The 20,278-nt window shown below is 47.1% G+C and overlaps 1 protein-coding gene across 3 annotated transcripts in view; it reads left to right on the top strand.

The window, feature by feature from the left end:
• The window catches only part of STUM (stum, mechanosensory transduction mediator homolog), a 46,539-nt gene that overhangs the window by 13,072 nt on the left and 13,189 nt on the right, over positions 1 to 20,278 (top strand). For all 3 annotated transcript variants that reach the window (XM_058419750.1, XM_040058473.2, XM_040058474.2), the window contains exon 2: positions 18,085 to 18,264. In XM_058419750.1, the coding sequence (XP_058275733.1) occupies positions 18,085 to 18,264 (180 nt within the window). The remainder of the gene's footprint in view (positions 1 to 18,084; positions 18,265 to 20,278) is intronic.

The raw sequence follows: 20,278 nt of genomic DNA, 5'->3' as shown, positions 1-20,278 counted from the left end.
ATTTTTGCATTTTTGAAGCTCAGATCTCCTCTCTTTCTTATGAGTGCTCAACATAAACCCCTATAATTTCCATCATTATGGAGTGCAGCTCTTTGGTAGCTCTTTTCCAAAGCGTGTGATATCGAGAGGGAGGGAGGGGGACACATCTGTGAGGATATCCCAGAGAGATGTGCGTGGAGAAGCCATGCTGGAACAGGTACTCCTGGCAGGAACTGCAGTTGTGGAGAGCTCGTGCTGGGGCAGATTTACCCCAAAGGACAACTGGCACCAGAACAGGGGAAAAGCACCAAGAGGGAGGAGTGGCAGAAGGGAAATTCTATGAGCTGACCACAAATCTTCTGTCACTCCCCATCTGTCCTGCCCTGTTCAGAGTGAGGCAGAGGAAGAGAGATCAGGAATGAAAGAGTGAAGATGAATCTGGGAGTGGAGGGAAAATTAAGGGGTAAGGGTCATGCTTTGTTTCTCACTATCCCCAAATCTTTTTAATGGGCAATACATTGATTTTTCCCAAGTCCAGTCTGTTTCACTTTTGACAATAATTGGTAAGTGATCCTGCTGTTCTTTGTCTTGACCCACAAACTTTTTTAGTTTCCTTTTCCCCCTCTGCCTTTTGGAAGGGAAGGGGAGTGAGAGAGTGGCTGGCTGGGTGTGTGGCAGCCAGCCATGGACAGCTCAGCACAGCACATCACATCACCAATTTCTGTCCTGCTCTTCCATAGCATCCCTCCTTAGCACAGTCTGGAAATCCTGAGGGCTTTGCTGACCGTGTCATGGTGGTATTTAGATCCCTTCCTTGAGGGATGCGCTGGATGTTCACAATGTTCCTTTCCTTCATGCATTTTCTAAGGGATAGAAAACACGAGAGAGGTCCTTGCACGCTCTGTATCAGTAGCATTGAGAGCTGCTGAATTTACCAGTGGGGCTGACAGGTGAACCCGAGGAACTCTTGAGAATGGCTACTGCCTCTCCTCACTTTACCCCAGCCAGGCAGGGTGGAGCCTGGCCATAATCCCTGGTTGTGATGACTGATGCAGAAAGGTTTCCCTTCTCACTCTTCTGACTTGTGGGACACTGACATATCCATCAGAGACTTGATTGTGGCAATTCTAAAAACAGCATCTGTCCCTTGATCTTGTCTGGAGAGGAGAGCACCTCACATTGAGAAAAAGCAGAGAAAACCATCTACCAAAAACTCAGTGCCAAGCCACAGTTAAAGCCAAGTTTAAGTTTAGGAGAGCTCTGGAAAGACTTTGCACTGAACCTGCTGTGACACAGATGTGTGTTGCCTTCTGTTGAGACTGATACACATTTATAACTTATACTAAGTAGAGATTAATTGCCTGGCCACTGCTCCTCTTCAGCCTAGTAATTTCTGATATAGCTGCACAGCATAAACTCTTGATAGGACACTATTGGATCAGCTCTGCTCTCCTCAAGTCAAAAAAATCCTCATAAAATGTCATTAGCATTGCTTAAGCAGGAAGAAATATGACAGCATGGGAAAGACATTTCAGATGAGCATTCCTTAATATCCTGTAACACTTCTTTTCTGGTCCATACTTGTAATCCTAATCTATATATTTCATTATAGCCAAAATCCATGGAGGGTAGCAAGGCTTAACTACGAAAGCCAGAATTTGATCGAGCAACCTGTTGGTTCTTTCATTATGGCCTGAGGCATGATTTAGCCTGAAATTCCTTGATTTCAATAGGAATTTGGTGCCTAAGTGTTTTCAAAGGTCCATGCTCTTGTTTCTCTGCCTTCCTTCTATTGTTCTTCAGCAGAAGGAAGAGAGCACTGCCATGTGTAATTACACAGACATACACTGGGGTATCATCAGTACTTATGAGATGCTAAAATAAAGATAACTAGATGAAGTGCTGCTCTTGGTTAGTATGGACATTATGAGAGAAGAGGCAGTAGGTTTAAAACAAAGTAAGTAGAAAAATAGATGCAGTTACTTGCGTATGTTAAATTTTTTTTTTTTTTTTTGAAAGATTATAAATAGTTTAGGGCCAGACGTTTGAGAATGTTAAGAATTATGTTTGTGTTCTCTCCCTGCTGAGCAGTTTGGCTCAGCTGTTAATTTTCACTAACAGGAAAATAAGAAGCAGTTTTCTGACAGACTTGTATTGCCTTAATCCCAGATCTAGAAATGGGATGTTTCACAGGGATCCCATGGATGGTGCAGACTCTGCCTGCTTTGGATGATTTATCACTTGTCTGGGAATGATGAGACTGAACTTTCCCACAGCACCACGCAGGTTCTGCTTTGTGCAGCAAGCCAACATGTCAGCAAATGCACCTGCACCTTCTCCAGATGCTCCTCTCTTCCTCAAGGTATTCTAAGATTCAGGGAATTAGAGTGATACATGCACCCCTGTATTGTTCTTTTCTTTGATCTTTCTTCTGTGTGTATTTTGATCAGTATTAGCTTAATGAGTACTAAGGGGAATTAATCACAATTTTCACTCCATCCACTCCTCTTCCCATCCTGAATCTGGTCTTGCTTTCTGTCAGAAGCTGTGGTTGAGAAAAATACAGAGCAAATTGCAAAGGTGAATGCAAAGATTTTTAAAAAGTCCTGGGGCTGCCTCTAGTTTTTTGCAGGGAGGCACAGCAGGAGCTTCCAGGGGAGCAGTGCAGCCTTGAGCTGCCTGTGGTTTGTGACCCTTCATGAATGACACACGAAGGCTGGTTTGTGCCACCTACACCCCAGGCCCATCCACAACCCCGATTTTGCCCAGTTATAAGCACCCAGTGCTTTACTGTGTGCTGAAGTTCCTTTTCTACACGAGGAGCACTTTCTGGGCAATGGGGTCTGCATAACCCTTAGCAGCTTCTCATTCAGGAGTTCAATCTGTGCAATTTGAACTTCAACTTCCCCTCTCCCCTGCTGTCCTGGGAATCAGCTTGCTATAGATTTCCTGACAAGGAGCTGCTGTAGGACAGTGGTTCCATTTGTAGTGCACAGTGTAAGGATCATTAAGGATGTGAGATCCTCCAGCAAACCCTCCTGCTTAGAGTTGTTGTAATTCCTTCCCCGTGTCTGAGAGACAGAGGTGTGGTTTGCTGCGGATGACTGATGTCCCAAAGTGGTGGTGCTGCTGTTCCAATCCATCTCCAGGAAAAGGAGTAAGATGCAGCTGCCCTGTGATGTGGTCTTAGTGCATCAGTATATTTGGATTTTTCGTGGAGCAGACACTTTTCTCTGAAAAATACTAATTGTAAAATTTAAGATAATTTTTCATGAGCGCGTCTGGTTAAACAAATGCTCCATTGAATGACAATAACAGGCCTCTGCTATCAGATTGTTCTGTGTTGCACAGCTGAAAATATGTGCTTTTTTTTTTTTTTTTTTTTCATTCCAGGCACAATAAAAGATGGCAGAATAGCTCTGATCTGTCGGATTGCTGCTTTTGTACAGTACTGTATTAGAAATCTCATTTTGTAAAATGTGAGGGAAGAAAAAGTGCTATGTTTTTAATCACTAAAATTAAAAGAAAAATGAATTATTTTAGCTAGAAAACGTGGGGTAATTTAATGCTTAAGTGTAGGAAGTTATAATGACTAGAAATACACTTCACACACCTGTAGGGATTAGCAGAGGAGAGTAAGGAATCCCTAAGTAGGAGGAGAACACTGAGGTGTACAGCAGCACATCAGTGGTCCGTGTTTTCAGAGCACACAGGAGCCCGTGCTTTGAGGAGAGTTCTGGGAAGGAGCACTGTTACTGAATTTTGGGCAGGAGAAAGTATTGCTGCCTGTCTTTTTGGCAGTTAAAACTGCAGGTGCCTACACGTGCAAGAAAAGCATCCGACCTATAAATAAAAATAAAAATGACACAACAATGGTTTAACTGATGCTGCCATTATAGATTCCTAGTACAGATTGGGACGTTGGTTAACTACGGAAATGAGTTGTTACAGCAAGTTACCTTGTGTCACACAGGATCTAGAACAAATCCCTAATTCAGTGTAGGGCATTTGTGTTGCAGGATGTCTATAAAAGAAAACAGTAACAGGTTTCCACCATCTCTGAAAGCAAAGTCCTGGAGGGAAAAGCACTTGATGTGGCATCACATACTCCGGCTGGAGAGTAGGTGAAGATAAGGAAGGAAAAATATTTCATTTTATGAGAGAGAGGAAAAAGAAGTAAAAGTTGGAGCGACCCTAGTGCACAGGGAAAGGGAGGAATTAAATACATAATTATCCTCCTTTTCTATTTCCTTGCAAGCCAGATTAATGGAAAGATGGTTGGTGGTGTCATAATTAAGAAACATTCACTGTGCAAAGAAATTGAGCTTGACTTTGCCATCTTCATTGAGAGGAGAGGGTGTCCAAGCAGAGAGACCAGGAGCTGGCAGGATATGGGAGAAATGTCCTAAAGAGATGCAGGAGTTGAGTCACTGGCAAAGAAATGGAGATGGCACACAAAGGCTTGTGTGCAGATGAAGTTTAAAGAGGGCATGGGATGGAGGGAGCAGAAAATGGGGAAGGGAATTGCAGAGGCTGAGGCAGTGCCTCTGAAGCAGGAAGAGAAGGATGGCAACAAAGAGTGAGAGGGGCTGGGGACACGGTAGGAGACAGAAGTGAGGCAGATGGCAAGATGTCAAAGAGCAGAGAGCCCTAGTGCAGGCCAGAAACATGGAGCACAGGCCCTGACACTCATCCAGACTCTTTGCAAACCTTGATAAGAACTGTTTTAACAGAGAGGACAGAAACCTCATTTGTGGAAGAAGGGAAATTTAGGTAATGTTGCAACGTTTCCATGATAAAGCAAGGGAGGAAGGATGTTGGTTTGGGGAACTGGAGCAGCAAGTGAAGATGCATGACTGACACAACTCTGCTGAGGTAGGAGACTTGCAAGACACCTTCTTTTGTAGTGGGGTGAAGTGTAGATCTCCCCTTAGTTTCAGCTGTGCAGTCCCATAAACTGGATTCACGTTGTGGTGTGAATGCTGATACAGTGAGTCCAGGTGGGATAATGGGTTTAAACCACAGTGGCCATTAGAAGCTGCAGAGTCACAGGAGCTGGATATGAGTCTCCCAGCTGCACAGCTTCTGGGCACACAGCAAGCCCAAAGAACCTGCCATGATCACCAGGCACCCGCTGGGCCTGCTCAGCTGGGCAGCAAGGAGAGCAACACCAGCTGCTGAGCAGAGCCTGGTCCTCATACTGCTCAACAGACTTGCTGAAAAGTTAGGAGAGTACGTGTATGCACATAGAATCAATTTTCTACTATTTCTAATTCTGCTTAAGGATGTATCCATGCTATTCATGTTAGCCGTGTTTGAATTTATCAGCCTTATACCGAACTGCAGGCACATGCTGCTGTTTGACTATTATTTAAAAGTACTCTTTCTGCAGTTTGCACTTCAGAATTGCTGCCAAGATCAGGTTAGAGCTGGTGAGCCAAATTAATCCCCAGTGTAACACTGGCACTCATTGGATTTATGTCAGGGATGAATCTGGGTCCAATATGGATGTATTTCTTGGCAGGAGGAAAAGTTAAAACAACAGAGGAATGAATAAAGGTTAGCTGGATGGTCCCTCAGTTGTGCCTGGCCTTCTTGAAAGAAGTGTTTTCCTTCTATGCCCACTCCTGCTTTCCAAGGAAATGCATGCTTTCCCTGCTGCTTGCTCCAGAGCCCTGAACGGGGGAGCCATGCAAGGTGCAAAAGGTGCAAATCCTTGCTGAGTGGGAGGTTATGAAGGTTTTTGAGCTGCTCCAGGGAGCCACGGGCTCTTGAGGGACACAGTACACAGTTCCAAAGAAAACACAGGAGGGGTAGCTTTGGGGACAGTCAAGAACTGTGGAAGGAGCCCTTTGGCCCAGGGGGCCCTGTGGGGTGCAAGCTCTGCCGAGCACTTGAAGCCTGGCCCTGGCTGGCACACAAGTGCCAGATGTGAATTCCCTTTCCTCTGCAGGACTGGTACTCCCCAAAAACCAGCCTTGCTTAGAAAACACAATGGAAAATTGACCCTAGTGCATTCCAGTTAGCCAAGCTGGAGGATGTACAGAAGCAGAGGCACAGCATCTTTGTTTAGATTGTGAAGACTTGCGTTGCAAGGCCAGTGTCGGGCGCTGTGGTTGAACTGCTGCCCCCAGTGTGACTTCTGGAAAGGACATTGAGAAGTCTGAATCTCAGCTGCACCTTTTGGCAGTGAGATAAGTGCTTCCAGCAGTCCTGCATAGGAGTGTTGAACCATATTACCATTCTGCCCAAATTCATTGTAGCCTGTTCCATATCAGAATTAAAAAGAGAAGAGGCTGGGTGAAACCATGTTAATTTCATGTTAGTCTGTATAACCCCTTTTCCTGGTACACGTTACTCCATATAAATCTCTAGCCTCTGAAAAATGAGGTCCTTTAGTCGTTGTACACTAGAGGTATTACTTTCTGTATTTTACTCAAAATCGTTATGTGCTTTCTTGTGATGTTGGGAGCTCAGTTCTTTATGATATCTACAAAAAAAATAAAAGTATTCATTCTTATCTAGTGCTGACCAGTAGCTAGTTGGCAGATATTGGAAAGTATTTGGTAAAGGGAAAAATCTGTCCTTGGACAGAAATATGCGTGAATTAAGTCCTCTTTCCTGCAAACTGGGAACACAAGACCCAGATGAAAAGACCACATATAAAATCTCACAAGCACATTTACAGGGCTGTGTCTCTGCAGGCCTTGCTGGACACATCCAGATGGCCAAGAAGCTTTAACTGCTTGTGGATAGCCTGGCATTTGACCACAAGCACTCATCTATGTTTGTGACCTGCTCAGCTAAGCTGTGGCATTTCCTTTAGCTTTGCTCTCAGACAGAAGAGGACTAGTCTCTGCAGAAATGATGGTTTTATCCAAGTAAATATTTCTTCTCAGGAAGGACCATCCTTCTGCACACGGCAGTATTTCCCTTTAGTACAGAAGCATCTCCCCTCAGAGGCTGCCTGAGCTGTTTGACAGGAGCCCGCACAGCTCGGGGCAGCGACTTGAAGTTCACCTGTTTTGGTGTGATCAGCAGCTCACAAGCAAGTTTTCTGATTGCTGTGAGAGTAATTGCACTTGACATTCTAGAACCAGAGCAGCTTTTCAGAAATCAGTTGAGAAAACGTGAAGAGGCCTGTGTTCAAGGGCTGTCAGACACGTGGAGGCAGAGGGACGCGGCTCTGGGAAAAAAACCAAAGCTTTGTGTGGAGTAGTTAAAGTTACTGAAATACCATAGAATAGCTGGGACTGGAAGAGGCTTCTGGAGATCACTTAGTCCTTCCTCCAGGTGGGTTAAAGTAGAGCAGGTCGCTCAGGTCCTCCTCCACAGCATCAAGGGATACTTGCTGATGTTGGCACATGCACTAGCCTCCATAATATCCACATTTTCTCCCTCCTAATCAAAAAATCTTCCTTCTAGAAAATTGTTCTAGCTGGGCTGGATCCATTTGTCTTGGCTGGCGCTCGCATTCACAGAATGTGTGAAGTCAGGGGTCACTCCAGCCCGCACTATTTCTGGAGCCTGGGCTGGGGCGATGGCAGGCAGAGGGTACCACAGCTCGTTCCTCTGCTGCCAGGAGAGACTTGCTTTTGTTGGCCTGCGTGGGCCTCTCCCAGGGGAGCCAGAATGGCTTTGGAAGGCTCCAGAGCTGGTCCACAGGAGCAAGACTGGTCGTGTGTAGAGGCTCACCCTGGCTTGGTGCTTCACCTCTAGAGCTACAGCACCCTCCCCCAGGAGGCCATGGGCTGCTCCAGCTCAGCTCTGTGTGGATCCTTGTGCTCCTCATCCCACGCTGCTCTTCTGCAGAGTCCTTCATGATGGAATCTGCCGATCAGGGATGATCGTGTGGGACGTTCCGCTTGAAAGGAATGCAAAAGCTGCGTGTATCGTTGAAAATGTTCCCGAATGGTTTTGCTGAATAGGATAAAACACCTTGATATTCTCAGTCAAGTAAACGACCATGAAATGAGATTTTTGTTTATAAGGTGTCTGAATCACCTGAAGGTACCAAAGCCAAACTCAGAGCGTAAAGCACCGTCTCCTAAATATATTGGATGCCATGTACATCAGCAAAACAGCAATGGCTTTAATAGGTAAAGTGCTATACCTTTCATCTAAGAATAGTGGTTTTATGAAAAGTGTCCTTTAAAAGCAAGACCTGGTCACTATTTGACTAATGGTAGTACTGAACAGAACAACAAGGATATAGCCCCATCAGGCCAGACGGTAAATTTCCTGACAGACTCTCTAAATTAACACCTTAATAATGTTACTTTGGCATTATAAGAATAAAGTTACGGCATCAGAATTACTTAGCAAGCAGCTGTAAATCCAGGATGGAGTTCTGGTCTCACAAATCATATTCCAGACTCCCAGGTACAGCACCACACCACTTAGCTACAGAGTGCAATTCTCTTATGTCCTGTTTGTCTCTGCTTGAGACACTTTGGCTCATAGAATGCGTGCACTGAGTTTTCTGGATTGAGGAAAAAAAAGAGACAAAAAGGTGGTTTTGTTAGTCTCCTGCATACTTAACACTTCAGATCTCCGAACACTTATGTCAGTTTTATTTTACGTTCCTCTAGTCCTTAAAAGACAGCTTGTACTTCGAGGTGATTTTGGAGGCTGATGCAATTTATTACACTGCCATTTCAGCTGCCTTGTTCAGTAGAATAACCTCTAATTGCTCTGCATCCCCATCAAACTTTCTAATAAGATTAATTCTGTCTTGTGTCTTGGTAGTCCCTAATTAACATGATTTGCCTTCGCAGTTAAGGGCTCCAGGGTATCGCAGCAAGCTCAGAGTCAGCGCTCAGCGAATCTGAGAAGCAGTTAATCCGTCCTCCCGTGAGCCCAGCAGATGCTCCTGGGGAGCTCCAAAGGGCTGAGTTCGCTGCAAGGCGTTGATGAGCGAGGCGCAGCGGGTGCAGACCTCGCCCGGAGCTGGGGCTGGAGGGAGAGCGCCCTGCCGGCCCCTGGCCCTCCGCTTTCCCTCTGCTCAATTAGAGCCCCCCCGAGATGGGCGCTAATGACACCTAATTAACCCGTGCGAGGGCAGAGGCGGGGAGCAAGTGGGCATTGGATGTGGCTTCACCCAGTGGCGCTTAAACTCGCGTGGGAGCTGGAGGATGGTGCGTGCCCTCCTTCTGCTCTGTGCCTGGCAAGAAAGAGCTTTCCGTGGCACAGACAATTAAGAAGAAACTTCAGCTCACCACTGTATAATTGGCAAGAGCCTGTGTGAAAGCTCGTAAGAGTCCACAGCCTTTTCCTCATTCTGTTTCTGCTGTTACACAGCTTTTACTTCCAGCATCCTTTAGAAACTGGAGGTAATAGAAAGTCAGGAAGCTTTTCTTGCAGGAGGTTTCATGGCCTCTCTGAACTGAGCAGGGGCTCTCCCCAGACATTCTGCTGTTGAAGCTTCCAGGCTGGTCAAGTTTGGGTGAAAAGGCAGATTCAAATTATTTCTGTATCAACAGCACAAAACAGGATGGCTTGAGGTTTGCTTCTGGATGTATATCAAGAAAACGGAAAATTCATTCCTGTGAATAGGATCAGTCTCTTAAAAATAAGAGATGGTTTAGTGGATTTTTTTTCTGATTCCTTGGTTCCTCTCTCATTTAAGTCCCAGGCTCCTGCAGTGGGTGCAGAGCAGCCTGGGACTAGGAAAGCCGTGGCAGAGCATCCACACTGCTCCTGGCAGCTGCTTCTGGCGGCTGGCAGGAGGAGAAGGGAGCACAAGGAGGGATAAGTACCTGGTTTAATAGTAGACAATATAAATACAGAAAGTTCTGCATGGCAGGACACAATAGAGAGAAACCAGCAGCAGAGCAGATACCATAAAAAATTTTTTAAATATAAATATAAATAAGTTTTTAAATTGCTGATGAGATTACAGAGCAGCAGGAATGAGTCCACTTAGGTCAGATGAGCGCTCAGCAAAGCGACCTGTGCTGTAAACAGCGGTCGTGCCTTTTGTTCTCCCTTATGTTTGGTATAATTGGAAACCAATTGCATTATTTCTCTGAATGCTGGCATACTTAATAAGGATGCAAATTAATTAAAATCCTCCCTCCATTCCATTAGTAAAGGAAAAAAGGAGCTGGAGCAAGGCTGCAGTGCCTCGGTTGTTTTCACAGCGTGCCCCTGGCTGGCAGCTGAAGCAGTGGCAGGTCATTCAGCCTCCCTGGCTCTTCATTCCTTGTCTAACATGCAGTTGGACTGTCATCCACTTCTGATGTGCTTTGATGAGCTTATCTCCAGCAATTCATATTCCTTGACTGTAGGTGGTGGGTATTTCTTGTTACAACTTCCCCATTTCCTGTGTCTAGGTGTCCATGCAGCAATGTTTCCCCCCACTTCTGGGAAGTTACACCTTCTTTACAGGGGCTCATACTATTGTGAAACGTGATACAAAATGTCATTGGTGGTTCTGGGACCGTGCCATTTATCCAAGGGGAGGGAAAAAAAAAAAAAAAAAAAGACAATCTGGGAATCAAGCAGGTGCAACTTGCAAAGATAATTCAGCGAGTCCTGGCAGAATTCCGAGGTCTGCTCCACCACCGTGGATTGTGCAGTGGGCCCTTGCTGTTCAGCAGAAATTCTCCAGTCTCAAGTACTTCAAGCACAGCCTTAATTTTATGCATCAAGTCAACAGAATTAAACCACAGGGCTGGACTGGAAAACTTCACCCAAGGATTGTGGAATGTCTGGCAGTGGAACAAGCTGTACTTCAATCTCACTATTTATGGGTGGCTGCTTTTAAGTGTTCAAAACATTGCAGTGCTGCAGAATAAAAATAATTTTGATGCGTCTGTGTATAACTAAAGCTTCAGTAAGTCACTTCACCTCCATGCAGCCCCCCCTCCACGTAATTTAAGATTTTGCTGTGTATTTTTAGCCTTGGAAGTCTGTGAAAGTTTGTAGCAGTCAAGTCTTGAAGTTTTTGTTAAAAAAACTCCGCGTTTTTTAGAAGAGTTAACTTTTTCCAGAGCATTAAATACGAGAAAAATCTCATTTTTGATGCAAAGGCACTGCTGTCTTACTTGTACGTGGGCTGTCTTCTGTAGAAGCTACACAAAGCCCGTGGAGCGCGTTCTGACCGCATCATGCAAACCCCCTCAGAACAAAGAGATGCAGAGCTCGGTGCTGGAGCTACAGCCAGGGGCTGGGATAGTTGGGCTCAGCCATGGGCACGGAGTGCTTTGGGACGTGCTGGTCGTTTTCCACGTGTGTAGGGAAACCGGAGAGCTAATCCCATGCACAGCCTGCCTTCTGCAGGCTCGGGAGTTGGAACAAACCCTGCTGGACTGCAGGTGCCTGCTCTCCCTTGTCAAGTGACTGTATATTTTTGTCCACGGCGAGGCCAAAGGGAATGGACGGAGCCAGAATTCCCTCTGGATGTCCTTCGGGTGTGGAAGGGGAAAATAAAAACAACGTGCTGGCAGAAGCTAAACAAAACATTTTTAACAGCAGGCCGCGGAAGAAAAATTCATGAGCTACTCTCCATGGCAACATCTAGGTTCTGTCACGTTTGCTGCCTCCACTCTCTCCTCCTTCCCTTTCTCCTCTCCCTCTCCTACCCTTCGGCTCCTGCTGTTCCTGCCCACACAGCTGTCCACAGGACCTGCTGTTTGCAGGCGATGGCTTTGGCACCAAGGTGTCGTCGGTGTTCCCTCCTGCGCATCTGGACCTGTGGGATTCAGGTTGTTGATTCTGAGAGGGACCGAGTGAGCCTCCTGTTTCCTAAGCTGTCCACTGCTCCTGCTCTTCTTACCCCTCAAATGGCTAAAACCAGCTATCTGCTCTAGCCCCCTTGTGCTCTGTTTGCAGGGGCAGACTTCAGTCTGCATGGATACTGGAAAGGGGAAAAAAGCTTGCCCATGGCTGTTTAATTAAGCTTTATCCTAAAACCTGAGCTTTTAAGGTGTTAGTCTAAAACATGCTTATTTGTATTAAAAAAACCCCAAAACCAGGTGATCAGGACTCAGTCCTGACTTACTTCCATGGCTGTCGTGAGCTACAAGTGGAAGAATGCAGGGGATGCCCCTGACAGGTTGCATGTGGGGAACACCTGAGCCTTGCTGGTGCTGCAGCGCTGTGTTGCAGTCTTGCCACCTCTATGTTCTTCATATTTCATAGTATCACAGAATTGTTAAGGTTGGAAAAGACCCCTAAGGTCACCAAGTCCAACCACGGCAAGAGAAAAGTCCAGCAGCCAACAACCAAGCAGTGAGGAATTGCAGTGCCAGTGGCAGCCTGCACACAGCTCTGGCCCAGCACCACGAATCCCTCAGAGCTCCCAATCTGCTCAGTGGGAGAAGACCACAGACTGGCCAGCTGGATGCTGTGCTCCAGCAGTGCAGCTGGAACACTGGGGACTGATTTCCATCTATTTCTGTGACTGCCAAGTGGCTTGGTATCTTCCACTGCTTGCCTGGAGTGCCCCCGAGGAAACCAGGCAGGAATTTGCCCCCTGGCAGAGAAGCACAGCTGGCCACAGAGCCAGGGACTCAGTGAAGGTCAGTTCCCTCAAGGGGACACCCTGCAGCCTCCACACCTCTACTCTTGCTGCCAGCCAAAGAGGTTTGCTGATTGCCCCCTGCCTGCAATCACAGCTCTCTGAGGGAGCCATGGAACAAAGAGGAATAGTGGAGACACCAACAAGAGCCCTGAACTCACAAGCTGCAACAACCACAGAGGCACCTCAAATGTTTTCCTGAACCAGCCTTTTGTGTTCAGAGAGCTGCAATAAGCTTGGAGAGAAAGCACTCTTATCTCAGGGGGCTTAGGTGACACACCTGCACTGGCAGGTTCTCTCTTAAGCAGCCCAAACCCGTGAGCTCCAGCCAGGTGGAGACTGGGGACACTGGTCAGGATTCACACTGGCCAGAATGCTTCCAGGGAGTTTTACTTTGCATTTGTTTCCTCAAGCAACTACACAAAAAATTGTCTGCTTTAAGAAATGTCAGCAGATCATCATCCTGGGCATTAATATTTTGCAACTCCATTTTACCACCTTGTTAATGATAACCTTTCCACGGCCCAGCTCTACCCCCCTAAGCTGAGGGGGGAATGGTGCTGAGCACCAGCAGATAGTGCCTTACCCCTTCCTTAAGCATCACAACCCAGAGGGCTACAGCTGGCACTGGATTAATGGCAGGGATGAGAGGCCTCCAAGCCTGGAACAACTCCTTACAGCTCTGACTGGAGTATGGAAACCAGCTCATGACACTGGGGAGGCAAGGATGTCTTGACCAAGAGATACCACATTCACTGTTACACCAAGGCAAGGAGTGCAATCCTTATAACTGTGCTTGCACAGCTTTTTCTGACTCACACCAGCAAGACCCAGCGCATCTCATGAATTTTCAGCACATCCACAACATCTGCCTCACATACCTGCCAGCACTGTTTAATGACAGCTAATAATCATTTTACTTAAGAAAATTCAAAGACACGCACCAGACGTGTCCCCACACAGAACGCTCCCCTGACACAATACACGGGTACAGCTCATCCCCACAAAACACACACTTGTTGATTACATCTCCCCATGATGATCCTGCAGCCCTGCTCCCACAGACACCTCTGATTTTGCTCCCATCTTTGCCTGTACTTGCCTCCAGCTGTGTGCTTCCTGCAGCCTTGCTCCAACTCCTGAGTCGTGACGTGGTCCTGTTTTTTCTCTCTGGGAGCAGAAAAGGAGGCACCATAATATTGCCTTATTTACACCCAGCACTACAGGGGAATGTCTTAAATGATCTCCAGGCTTTCAAGGGAGAGGAAGAAATACTCCCCACCCCCTCCCTGGCTCCCAGGTTTTTGTAGGGTAGGGATCATCATCATCTCCACATGCGGCCCCTGATTGCAGTAATTTGGGTTTCTGCTCTTCCTCCACCTGTACCAGCTCATCAGATGTGATTTCCTTGCAGCAGAGATGCTTTCTTCTGGGAAGTCTTGGATACCTGGCAGTCAGTGGGAAGCCCACTAAGCTGTCTGCATGCTCAAGTTACCGGCCCTTACACTGCGGTCATCAGGGTCCCGTCTCCCTCCGGCTCCAGCCAGGCTCCCACTCCTGATGTTCCTGGGAAGGGCCATCACAGCTGCTCCTCCACATGAAATGTGCCAAGCTCCGTGTCTGACTAAAGCTCTTTCAGGAGTGCCCAGGATAGGCTTTCTTGCAGAAACAGGAGAGGAAAAACTTCCCTCCTACAGCTTAAGGTATTCCATAACACATTCCCTTCTGCGCTCAGATAACAGAGGAGACTGTTCAGGACAGGCCATGGTCTTGAACTTGGCCTTCTTCCACCATGGATGAGTGACTCAAACAGTAGGGAACCAGGGGAGCCCTCTCCAGGGTGTGTGGTTTTGCTCAGAAAGAAAACAACCTAAACTCTTCCTCTCATACTATTTTGCTGTACTCTGTGAGGCCAGGAACCAGCAGGTGATGCTCTTGGGAACGCTGCAGCAGCCAAGGTACCAGCAGACACCAGAGAGGGGACTTCTTCCTGTATGACAATGGACCAGAGAGGAGAGAAAGGGCAAAACCCCCTCCTTTGCCCCTTCATTTAATTGTGTTGTTCTGCAGATAACATCTCCTCTTTGTGGATTAAACTGCTGGAAACAAGCATCTTTCTGTATTTACTGGTGTCATCTAAAAATACCCCAATTGTGTTGACAGCCAAAGCAAGCAGATGCTCCCAGGGGCTCTTTTTCTATCCCAGTACCATGTGGGTGCCCCAGCTGGCTGACACTGCCTCAAGTGAAACGAGTCCAAAGAGCAGGATTGGTGTCACACCCCCGCACAGCCTCCCAGCTGCTCCAGAAGAGCAATCCTCAGCTCCCACCCATCCCTCTGCCCAGCTCCTGGTGCTTGCCGGCTTCGGGTGCAGCAGGGGCTGTACAGTTCAGCCAGGTGACTGCAAGGGGCTGGACAAAGAGACTCATTAAAACAGGACATCTTCATCACCACCCTGTGTCCCCAGAGAGGCTGTATTAATTCATGCTTTAGAATAATCCCAGATTTCATTGCAGTTGGGGTGTTTTCCATTGGTAAAGAGAGAAGAAATGCTTACTATGATTTACTTTCGTTACACTGGCATAGCTGCGTGGGCGCTCAGTGTATATCTGCTCGTGGAGTTACTGGTTTGTGTTTGCTGCTGCACTCACAACCCGAGACCTTTTTGGACTGCTGATTTATTTGGCCAACATCACCCCAGCAGCTGGCGTTCCAGGTTTAGGATTTCCGGGCTGTAAGGATTCAAGTGCCTGAATGCCCAGTCAGGGAGGGAAACGGTTCAGTGCCTCAGCTCTGAGACAGCCAGGTGGTATCAGCAGATACAGCTTGCTTGCCTTCCTTCTCCTCCTCCTCTCCACCTCTCTGTTTCCAGATGCAAATAATTCCATATTTGGCAGCGTGTAACCACCATGGCTTCCTAAGGGGAAAACATCTACTTTGGCAAAAGCATTTAAGACTCTTAAAGACTCCTGCTTCCCGTTCTCAAGCATATGTGGAGTTGAGGAAAAGGGCTTCCATCCTATGGCTGCTGGCATGGCTTAAGCCTCGCATTCAAAAATGCCAGCAAGCTCCCAAAGACTGGCTAATCATAAGTAATAAAGAAAATGCACTGACATTGGAAGAATGGATTGGCTCCCGTGAGTAGGAAAGTGGCCTGAAGGGGAATCAGAAGCCAAGGTTCATGAGATTTTAATCCCAGTTTCTGTATCTATTCGCAGTCCAGAGGAGGATGCTTAGATGCTTTGTTAGCTTTATTCTTTTCTGAATGGGACTGGACTTTAGCTTAGTCACTGTGGTATCTAGGGCGTTAATTGACTAATTCAGCACCTTGCTCTAATGATGTAAATATCTTAAAAGCTTCACTGGAAGGATTTGAAGCTGTAGTTTAAGAATTATTGCTCATTTATGACCTTCCTTTGTTACACATCTTGGAAGAGTTAAAGGTAAGGCAAGAGGGGAAGATTTTCCTTTTAAAAAGAGACAAGCATTTCCATTTGGCAAGATTTTGCATCCTGATGGGACAACATAAACACCCCGTCTCTGATCTTGCCTCAATCCATATTTAATCTTTGAGAGTGCTGTGGTGTAATTTTTAAGACAACACTTTCAGGAAGCATGAGGGAAATATTCCAGGCTTCCTTCTGCTTTGAAAAAACTATAAAGGAAAAAAAGGTGAATGATGCAGGGCAGAGATGTTACATAATCCTACACGGGGGACACAAGAGATGTGGAAGACAACACCACAGAGCAAAAGACAGCTATGGAGAGACTTACACAACGTCTTTTGGGGTTATAATGACTCTCCCTTTCCTCTCTGCAGACTTTTTTTTTTTTTTTTTTTTTTTTTTTTTTTTTTTTTTTTTTTTTTTTTTTTGGTGGGGGGGTGTGGGTGTGGGTGTGGGTGTGTGTGGATAAGGGGATGAAACAAGCCAGAAGAGGAAGCCCAGGGATGGTTCTCATGCAGAAGAGAATCCTGTCCCTGCCAGTGATGCTCTGCTCTAGAGCTGTCTTCCCCCTGCCCCAGCAGCACTCATTCACTCCCCTCCACGCCTGCTCCATGCCCAGCTCTGGCAGGTGACACAGGGAGGGGGTGGGAATGAGAAATTGGATCCAGCCAGCAGCAGGAGGACGAGCAGGGTTTTAGGAGCTGGTGGAGTGCTCGGAAGACGCTGGAACTGAAGCTTGCAGAGGGTGTCAGGATTAAAAATAGGCTGTAGCCAGCCTTCTCCAGCATTTTGGCATGTCAACTGCCTGTTATCCTTGTGACCCACTGAGGAAGAGATGGCAAAGAAAGAGATTCTCTTTTCCACCACCCCAGCAGTGCAGGACAAAACAGTATTTTGCTTCTAACCAGATGGTTCTTAACTCTTGGTCTGATAGGATTTACTGCAAGGGTGTAAACTGAGTGTTTTGTCCCTGTCTTCAGTGAAACCAAGGGACTCCCACCTTCCCCTCAGTTCAACAAGGCACTCGTGTGCACTGAAGGTGTGCTCATTCATTCACATCTTACAGGCCATTTGTAGGCTTCCATCCTTTAAGAGGAAAAAAGGTAGTTTTTGTAGAAACCATCATTTTAATTCAAGATACTGATGAAAGAAGGCATTTCAAAGAACTGTGTTATCCAATACAATCAACATTACACCTTGGTACTTACTTTAGCAATGCTGCATTTATTTTAGAAAAACCCAAAGACAATTCATAATGCTAAGAGGTGTTGAAATCCATACTTTGATAAGGTGCCTAAACCTCCTGACCAACAGCTCCTATTTTATAGGAGCCAGGAACCGCTTCTTCTGCTCCTTACCAATAGTGTGTATTTCTTCATGTGGATTGTGGGACAGACAAGGCTTCCCTGAGCTGTGAGTTTCAGCCAGCCATGAGCACGACATACCAGCTAAAAGTAAAAGATCTGCCTTGTCCAAGAGTGTAAATTTAGGAAGAATCTTTGTGAAAGGCTGCTGAGGTGCAGGTTTTTGGTTTTTCCCCCAGCTTGAACTTTCATACATCAAGATCCTTCATCCAAAACATTTTAGCAAGTCTGAAGCGTGGTTGCAAGATCTGTAAGTTGGTCTCGAGGGCTGCCACACCAGGTCCCCTGGCTCCAGCACTTTAAGAAGTTTAGCTGCTTCTGCTTGGTTAAAACATGCCCTCAGGTAGCAGCTTTTGAACCAGGAAAGCATTGTGCAAAAACACGGTGCCACTCTTTTCTTTTGTGTCTGCTCCTTCTAGAGCGGTATTTGTGCATAGTAGCAGACTGCCAGACCACTAGAGATTTCTAGAGCCAGTCCTGCCCTACCTCTGGGTTCGGTTTTCCCTTTTAGAGCTGCTCTGTAGTGTTTCTCCCCAAAGGAGTCACCAGGCAGAACAAAGGTATTTCCACAGATACACGGCACTCCCTCGTAGTGCAGAAGTGGTTCCTGTTGGGTTGGGGTGGGGAGGGAGCCAAAACCCAAGGAGTGCCTTTTCCACCCTGGTCTCCAGGTGCAGCAAGAGCGGCGCTACGAGGGGAGCGGGTCTAAGGGGGGTGATCTGGCGGGAGGCCGTGGCCCTCACTGGGTGCTGTGCTGCTCCTGTGTCCCCAGGAACGTTCGTGTCGGCGTTCACCGTGCTCTGCGGGGCCCGCACCGACCTCCCCGACCGGCACATGTGCTGCGTCTTCTGGCTGAACATCGCCGCCGCCCTCATCCAGATCCTGACGGCCATCGTCATGGTGGGCTGGATCATGAGTATATTCTGGGGCATGGACATGGTCATCCTTGCAAGTAAGTACAGTGCACTCACCCTCCTGACTTCTCCTCCCCGTGGCAATGTTCCCAGATAATGTCCCTGCAAGCCACTGGAGGGAGGAGAGCCGCAGGATGGGCTCTGCAAGTCCATCAGAAACACAGTAGGCAGGGAAATTGCTAGGAGGCGGCAGCATATTGTTGGGAGAGTCTCCCATCCCACCAAGCGAGTCAGGAACTTGCCTTTATGAAATGAAATGTGCAGGAAAGCAGAACATTGTGAACTCTGCTGTCTGGAGCCCTTTCTTCCCTGACCACATCCATTTGAACAAGATATGCCCTTTCTCCCTTGCGACTCCGGCTGCAAATCTGGTTAGTGAGACTTTTCTGCTAGGCCAGTCCTGCTCCCAGGGCCAGTTGTCCCCAGACATGCTCTGAGGCCTCTCCTGGACCCTCCCCTTCCGCCCCAGGAAACATTTACCCATTGTTTTGGAGGTTTTTTCCCATGTTTCAGACCAAGTTCTTAGGCTGAGCCAGAAGTGTTTAGCTGCTCCTCAAACGACATCCCATGCCCCCTTTGAGTTGACTAAAACATTAGTCTAAGGATAGAAGAATCCTTTTAAAATGTGCATAATGTAAATCACCATTTAGTAGATATTACCAACCCAGAACACAGGCTCTGTAACTTCCATCTGGTAGAGACTTGCACTGGTGTAAAAGTTGTGTCACATCTCCTGTATCCCGGTGCAGAGGACTGAGGTGATGGCCTCATCTCACCTCCAAAGCCAGAAGCAACACAGAGCTCAGGGTGCTGGTGGCATCTGTGAGACCCCACTCCTTTTGCAGAGGCTGGCAGAGGCTGAAGGGCAAGCCCTCAAACCAAACAGGTCTGAGATCTCCCAGGCTGACAGGACAGGCAGCTCCCAAAGCAAGCCCTTCTACCAGAGACCGTCTTACCAGCAGCTTTTGCTTTTTGCTTTGAAGGGGCTCCACTTTGTCATCTCTGCTGATGACAGCTGTGGCTGCACAACAGAGGGGGAGAGAGGATCTCAGGAAGTTGCCAGGAACCTGCCTAAAGACAAAATGGATGAAACAGAAAAAAAAAAAAAAAGAAAAAAAGGAAAAAAAAAAAGGTGCACATTTTCAGCTGCCAAACCCGGGGGTTAAGCCCTCTCACCAAACCACCTACTTATTTCTGAGCCAGCTCCAGTTAAGGCAGTCCCCATGCAGAACAAACAATGGATATTAAAAACCTGAATATGTGCAAAGCAAAAGCTTTCCTCGGGATGAAGGCAGTACTGCTCTTTGCTTTACCCTGCAAACCTCCTACCATGTTTCCTTCCAGATGTCCCTGCAGAGGAGAGTATTTCTGAGGCTAAACTGTGAACTGGTGTACACTTGTGATGTGTCTTTAAGAACCCGCCAGATTTGTGTGTAATGCCACAAGAGCTCGTTCATAACCATAAACTCTTCTGATGTCCTTCTGTGGGGCAGCCCCCGTGTGTGGGTCGCTGTCTGGCAGGACCCCATTCTGCAGGTGTGGGGAGAGTCAGGAAAGCATCTGTCCTGATAAAGAACCACTGAAACTGCGACTTGCTTTGCTCCAGATCCCTGCTCTCCAGCTAGAGGGGTTGGTGCTTAGGAGGGTCTTACTGGGAGGGTCTTCTCCAGTTTCACTGTTGGGGAAAACCATCCAGCTTGGAAGTCTCTCATGAACACTCTTTCCCACGTCTGGCTGGATTCCACCAGTTTGAGAGGCAGAGGATGGATGAGCAGCATGTGGTGGGAATGCTCAGGTCAAGAGGTCCCCGAGCACAGCAGCAGTATTTCATCCCTCTGGTGGTAGTAGAGAATGGCAAGAGGAGTCAACATGTCTTATGTTTCACCAGCAGCACCTGACAAGCTGCAGCCCTTGGCAGTTTCTTGCCATCTCATTAAGTAGCTGCTTTTAAGTTTACTTGCCATGCAGACAAAGTAGTGGCTAAATGCAGCAGTTCTTGGTTGATGGAGAGAACAGAAAGGGAAGAGAAAAAGAGAAAGATAAGAGAAAGAG

This window comes from Hirundo rustica, chromosome 3 (genome assembly GCF_015227805.2).
Source record: "Hirundo rustica isolate bHirRus1 chromosome 3, bHirRus1.pri.v3, whole genome shotgun sequence".
In the NCBI taxonomy this organism is placed as follows: domain Eukaryota; kingdom Metazoa; phylum Chordata; class Aves; order Passeriformes; family Hirundinidae; genus Hirundo; species Hirundo rustica.
Note: the sequence above shows the minus strand (reverse complement) of the source record. Positions and strands in the feature narration are given on the sequence as shown.